At 33.4% G+C, this 7,500-nt stretch overlaps 1 protein-coding gene across 1 annotated transcript in view; it reads left to right on the forward strand.

Moving 5' to 3' along the window:
* The window catches only part of LOC137646794 (uncharacterized), a 22,288-nt gene that overhangs the window by 12,155 nt on the left and 2,633 nt on the right, over window positions 1-7,500 (forward strand). The window contains exons 2-3 of the mRNA XM_068379884.1: window positions 1,971-2,112; window positions 2,899-3,069. Coding sequence (XP_068235985.1) covers window positions 1,971-2,112; window positions 2,899-3,069 — 313 coding nt within the window. The remainder of the gene's footprint in view (window positions 1-1,970; window positions 2,113-2,898; window positions 3,070-7,500) is intronic.

Consider the following 7,500-nt stretch of genomic DNA (forward strand, 5'->3'; position numbering starts at 1 on the left):
AAAAAAAACTACAATGATGTAGGCTTAAATGTTTAATGTTATTCATTTAAGAAAAATACACTAATTGTGTGGGCTTAAATGTTTAATGGTTTTCATTTACAAAAAAAAAAAAAAAAACCACCAGGGGCGCGAGCTTAAATGTTTGATGTTATTCATTTACAACAACAAAAAATCACCAATGGTGTGAACTTGAATGTTTCATGTTATTCATTTACAAAAAAAAATCACCAGGGGTGTGAGTTTAGATATTTAATGTTATTTATTTACAAAAACAAAAAACACCACTGGTGTGGGCTTAAATGTTTCATGTTATTCATTTAAAAAAAGAAAAAACACTAGTGGTGTGGGCTTAAATGTTTAGTGCTATTCATTTACAACAACAAAAATACCACTGGTGTAGGCTTAAATGTTCCAAGTTATTCATTTACAAAAAGAAAAAAAAAACACCAATTGTGTAGGTTTAAGTTTTTTATGTTATTCATTTAAAAAAAAAACCAATGGTGTGGACTTAAATGTTTAATGTTATTCATTTACAAAATAAACAACAATAATGGTGTAGGCTTAAATGGTTAATGTTATTAATTTACAAAAAAAAAGAAAAAAAATGGCGTAGGTTTAAATGTATCATGGTATTCATTTACAAAAAGAAAAAAACAATGGTGTGGGTTTAAATGTTTAACGTTATTTATTTAGAAAAAATGGTGTGGGCTAAAATGTTTCATGGCATTCATTTACAGTGGTGTGGGCTAAAATGTTACATGTTATTTAATAAAATAAAAATCTAAAGAAAAACACCGATGGTGTGGGCTTAAATGTTTCAAGTTATCCATTTACAAAAAAAAAAAAAAAAAAAAAAAAAAAAAAATAGAACACCAATAGTTTGGGCTAGAATTTTTCAGGTTATTCATTTACAAAAAAAAAAAATAAAAAAAACTATAAATGGTGTGGGTTTGAATGTTTTGTTATTCCTTTACAAAAAAAAAAAAAAAAAAAAAAAAAAAGGCACCAATTGGGTGGACTGAAATGCTTCATGTCATTCATTAAAAAAAAGAAAAACCGCCAATGGTGCGGGCTTAAATGAAATGTTTCAAGTTATCAATTTACAAAAAAAAAAAAAAAAAAAAAAAAAAAAAAAAAAAAAACACCAATAGTCTGGGCTAAAATGTTCAAGTTATTAATTCACAAAAGAAAAAAAAACCCCCATTGGTGTAGGTCGGAACGTTTCAAGTTATTCATTTACCAAAAATTAAGGACCAATAGTGTGGGGTAAAATGTTCCATGTTATTCATTTACCAAAAAAAAAAAAAATAAATAAATAATAAAAAACATCAATGGTGTAGGTTTGAATGTTTCAAGTTTTAATTTACGTAAAACGTAAACAATAATTGATGTGGACTTGAATGTTCCAAGTTATCCGTTTACAAAAAAAAAAAAAAAAAAAAAAAAAAAATCCAACGGTTTAGGCTAGAAACACGCACTAATGGTGTGGGCTTGAATGTTTCAAGTTAGCCATTTACAAAAAAAAAAAAAAAAAAAACAATACTATGGGCTAAAATGTTGCGTGTTATTCATTTAAAAAAAAAAAACACCAATGGTGTGGGCTTAATTTACAAAAAAAAAAAAAATAGGTTAAAATGTTTCATCTTATTCATTTAATAAAAAACAATGGCGTGTTCTTGAATGTTTCAAGTTATCAATTTATGTTAAAAACATCAATGGTGTATTCTGAAATGTTTAAAGTTATTCATTCCCCCCCCCCCAAAAAAAAAAAAATAAAAACACCTTTAGTGTGATGTTTCAAGTTATTCATTAAAAGCAAATAGTGTGGGCTTAAATTTTCCAAGTTATTCGTTTAGAAATTAAGAAAGAAACACCAATGTTGTGGATGAATATACTGTAAATAATAATTTTAACTTTGATAAGGTAAATTACCTGATAACTATTACAACCTATCCTTTTATTTTTTGCAGTGGTATGGAACAAACTTGGAAAGCGTGTTTTGAAACCTTCTTCCAAAATCTCCCACATGTTTGGATGTTCGGAGTCTGTGAATCTGAATACAGTGGATGGTTCGTCTTCAGAGATATGGCTAAAGTTCGTTTCTTATGCCAGGTAACGTACATTTTTCTATAATTTCTCTAATTGTCGTTTTTTTTTTTTTTATAATTCCAGTCTACAGAGACTGATGGTTTTCAGTGTGGGGTTCCGTGTTACATCCAGCTTCTTTAGGAATCCATCGCTTTCCTCACTACATATGCTGTTTCAAATAGTATTCTCTTCTGCACAAGTCCTAGGGCTATATCAGCTCCTACCTTCTCAAGATAAAGTTCCTATGATTATTGGTACCACTTCTTTCTGTACATTTCATAGCCTTCTTAATTCAATTTGTAAGTCTTGGTACCTTTCTATTTATTTTTTCTTCCCTTATCTTCCACTCTTGCGTTCCACGGTACTGCGACATCTACAGTATGAGTAATACTTTGTTTAAAGACGCATTTGCAAGATATTTCCTTACTTGAATATATCCTCTGAAATTGTTTGGAATCTACTTCAAATTCATTGTTTTATGTAAGAAACGTTTTATTTATTTTAATATGCACTTTAGTCCGTATATATATATATATATATATATATATATATATATATATATATATATATATATATATATATATATATATCTTCTATTTTCAATTCCTTAAGCTTTTCTGGAAAATATAGAGAATTCAGATGACATAATAATTGCATATGGATAACGAGTTATACAAATACGAGCATTGGGTAAACTCTTCTATCTCTTTTCCTTATAAAAGTTCCGCCCCTCTACGCCTATCTTAGAGAATTATATGCGTAGAACCCTTTGTAAGAATGTTCCTCAAATTTTAGTGAAAATATTTTCAGCACTGTGGTCGCAGATGGAGCAGTATGAACAGTTCTGCAGTATTTTACTACTCTTGGGATGCCGAAGCTCAATGCGGACATATTAGATTCTCCTTAAAGGGTCAGAAGTGCAGGCAATGTAGGCCTTCACATTTTGAAACTCCCATGTGGTATCCTGAGGAAGTGCAAAAGGTAAGGGTTTATTCTTCGCTTATTTTTCCCTATCTACCATTCCCTTCTCATGCTATTCGTCGTTTGGTTAATGTGGCGTATCTCTCATTCCTCGCATCCCCAGACATTGTTTTTTTTTTCGTTCTTTGTCTAATCCTCGTTTGAAAAGCTCCATCTATTCGTCGTTTGATTAATGTGGCATTTCTCTCATTCCTCAAACATTCTTTGTTTTCGTACTTCAGCTATTCATCGTTTAATTAACGTGGTGTTTCTCTCTTTTCTTAAATCATCAGACATTGTTTACGCTCTTCATCTGTTCACGGTTTGATTAATGTGGCGTTTCTCTCATTCCTCAGACATTCTCTATTTTTGTGTTTTATCTATTCGTCGTTTGATCAATGGGGTGCTTCTCTCATTCCTCGGACATTCTTTGATTTCATTCCTCCTCGTTTGATACTGTGTTTTTCTCATTTCATGAACATTGTTTATGTTTTTTATCTATTTGCTCTTTCATTAATGTGGTGTTTTTCTCATTCCTCAGAAATTCTTTGTTTTCGTTCTTTGTTATTTGATTGATGTAGCATTTCTCTCATTCCTCAGACCTTTGTTTACGCTTTTCGACTATTCGTCATTTGATTAATGTGGCGTTTCTCTCATTCCTCAGACATTCATTGTTTTCGTTCTTCTTATATTCGTCGTTTAATTTATGAAGTGTTCTTCTCATTTCTCAGACATTCTTTGTTTTAATTATTCGTCGTTTGATTCATGTGGTGTTTCTCTCAGTCCTCAGACATTCTGTCCTTGTTCTTCGTCTATTTGCCGTTTGATTAGTGTTTTTTTTCTCATTCCTCAGACATTCTTTGTTTAGGTTTTTCATCTATTTGTTGTTTGATTAATGTGATGTTCCTTTCATTCATCAGACATTCTTTTATCTTCGTTCTTCATCAATTCGCCATTTGATTGATCGCCGGGCTGAGGTTTGAATCCCGCTCAAGCTCGACAGTTTATTTATTATATATATGGATGACAAACGCAAGATCCTGTGCCTATCATAAGGCTAGGCAATCAATCAAGCAAAAGTTTGATTAATGTGTCATTTCTCTCATTCCTCAGACCTTCACTTACAATCTTCGTCTATCAGTAGATTGATTAATGTGGCATTTCTCTCATTCCTCATTCTTTGTTTTCATTCTTCTTCTATTCATTATTTGATTAATGTGGTGTTTCTTTCATTCCTCAGACATTCTTTGTTTCTATTCTTTGCCATTTGATTGATGTGGTGTTTCTCTCATTCCTCACACATTTTATGCTTTTATTCTTCGTCGTTTGATTAATGTGGTGTTTCTCCCATTCCTCAGACATTCTTTGTATTCGCTCTTTGTCTATTTGCCCTTCGATTAATATGGAGTTTCTCTCATTCCTCAGACATTCTTTGTTTTTGTTCTTCGTCTATTTGCCGTTTGATTAATGTGGCTTTTATCTCATTCCTCAGACATTCTTTGTTTTCGTCCTTCATCTATTCATCGTTTGATTAATATGGTGTTTTTGTCATTCCTCAGACATTGATCATCATCATCATCATCATCTATTAGCATGCCTTTTTCCCATTCGTATGAGGTAACACGGTTGCCTTCTTTTGAAGGACTTTGCTTTGGCTTTGGGGTGGGCCGTAGTCCCGACCGGCTGCCCCGCCCGCCATCGCTAGATCCCGGTAGTGTATGTTTGTGTTGTACCAGCCACCATCGCCTCCTCCCAACAGCGATGAATCATGGCGTGGTTAGGTCGATAGTTCGAGATGTGTGAGGTGTTTGTTATATTTTTAGAAGGTGTTGGAATGGCTGTGTTTGTGTGTGTATTAGTCTGTAACACCCATTTGCTTTTACGCAAACCTATCCGTCGATTACATACACAATCCTGAGGTATCTACATGGATAGTAAAGTGTCCGCCTTTCTGACTGGTCGGGTGCGGAGTTGAACCCGTGACACAGACTTCTACGAAGTCCGAGCTTGTTGCCCAAACCGACTCAACCATCGAGGCTCCTCATTCCTCGGACATTCTATGTTTTTATTCTTCATCATTTGATTAATGTCGTTTTTATCTCATTCCTCAGACCTTCTTTGCTTACTCTCTTCATCTATTCGCCGTTTGATTCATGCGGTGTTTCTCTCATTCCTCAGACATTCTATATTTTCGTTCTTCATCTTTTCGTCGTTTGATTAATGTGGTGTTTTTGTCATTCCTCAGACATTCTTTGTTCTTATTCTTCATTGTTTGATTAATGTGGTGTTTGTCTCATTCCTCAAACATTCTTTATTTTGGTTCTTCATCTATTTGTTGTTTGATTAATGTGGTGTTTCCCTCATTCCTCATACATTATTTTTATTCTTCGTTACTCTATTAATGTGATGTTTCTTTCATTGCTCAGACATTCTTTGTTTTAGTTTTTTGTCTATTCGCCGTTTGATTAATGTGGTGTTTCTCTCATTCCTCAGGTATTCTTTGTTTTTATTCATTGTCACTTGATTAATGTGGTGTTTCTCTCATTTTTCAGACATTCTTGTTTTGGTTCTTCAACTATTTACCGTTTGATAAATGTGGTGTTTTTCTCATTCCTTAGACATTTTTTGTTTACGTTTTTCATCTATTCATTGTTTGATTAATGTGGTGTTTCTCTCATTCCTCAGACATTCTTTGTTTCGTTTTTCGTCTATTCACTGTTTGATTAATGTAGCATTTCTCTCATTCCCAGACCGTCTTCATTTACGCTCTTCGTCTATTCGCCGTTTAATTAGTGTGGCATTTCTCTCATTCCTCAGACATTCTTTGTTTTCGTTCTTCGTCTATTCATCGTTTAATAAATGTGGTGTTTCTCTCATTCCTAAGACATTCTTTGTTTTTATTCTTCAGCATCTGATTGATATGGTTTTTCTCTCATTTCTCAGACATTATTTGCATTTGTTTTTCCTCTACTTGTCGTTTGATTAATGTGATGTTTCTCTCATTTCACATACATTCTATGCTTTTATTCTTCGTCTTTTGATTAATGTGGTGTTTCACTCATTCCTCAGACATTCTTTGTTTTCGTTCTTCGTCTATTCGCCGTTTGATTAATGTGTCATTTTTTTCATTCCTCAGACATTCTTTGTTTTCGTTTTTCGTCTATTGGTCGTTTGATTACTGCAGTGTTTCTCTCATTACTCAGACCTTATTTGTTTATGCTCTTTGTCCATTCATCATTTGATTAATGAGGCATTTCTCTCATTCCTCAGACATTCTTTGATTTTGCTCTTCATCTATTCATCGTTTGCTTAATGTGGTGTTTGTATCATTCTTCAAACATTCTTTGTTTTTATTCTTCATCATTTGATTAATGTGGTGTTTCTCTCATTCCCCACATATTCTTTGCTTTTATTCTTCGTTGTTTGATTAATGTGGGGTTTCTCTCATTCCTCACACTGTGGCGGGATGTTGCAAAATAACCCCCACACCCTTGATCACTCTAACATACAATTGTCTCCACAAATCAAACTTTCCCCTTACGTAATCTACAACCAGACTCTTAGACAAAAAGGACAAAATAAACAAAACATAACCTTATTACTATATTTCTTACAAACTAGAATAATTAACACTAAAAACCCTTCCACACTCAATTAAACCCTCAAGATCAATAAAGCACTAACAAAACGTAAACACTAAACATACAAAAAACACCATTTAAATAAACACAAAAAACCCTAACAAACTTAAATTACATCGTACACCAACACCAAAATATGTATATGTGTTTGTGTGTGGACCTCTTTGTCCACACGAGGGCCAACAATCCTTTTATAGCCCAACCACAACTCTGTAGCCACCAAAACACTGCCAAATTTCAATACACATTGTATTAATTGATTTTGGTTGTGGACAGTATCATCATTATCATCCGTAATCGTAATCGTAATACACAAGCCAGGTCATCAACTGTTTAGTAATCCAAAAGGGCAGTCTAAATCTAATCAATTCCAGGCCAGGTCAGCAACTATATATCAGCATTCAAAATCAATTTAATCTCTCCAAAGGAGTTAGTCTCAGCAAGGAGGAATCACGGCTCAGAAAATCAATCAACACTTCCACGCTGGTAAAAGAATAAGAAATATAATCCACCATTTACACACACAACTGCCTTAAGCTGTAGTCAAATCAAAATAAGCATTCGCTCCGAAACATTCACCACTGCCGTAACCTAGCTAAAAACATAAACAAACAATCTCATTTATACCAACAGTCTTTCTCACAACAAACAATCGATACACTAACTACCTCTCTCTCTCTCTCTCTCTCTCTCTCTCTCTCTCTCTCTCTCTCTCTCTCTCTCTCTCTCTCTCTCTCTCTCTCTCTCTCAGGATTTGGCAAAAACAAAAATAAAAAATAAAAAAATAAATCCTCCACAACACATTCTTTGT

Source organism: Palaemon carinicauda, chromosome 9 (assembly GCF_036898095.1).
Source record: "Palaemon carinicauda isolate YSFRI2023 chromosome 9, ASM3689809v2, whole genome shotgun sequence".
Lineage (NCBI taxonomy): Eukaryota > Metazoa > Arthropoda > Malacostraca > Decapoda > Palaemonidae > Palaemon > Palaemon carinicauda.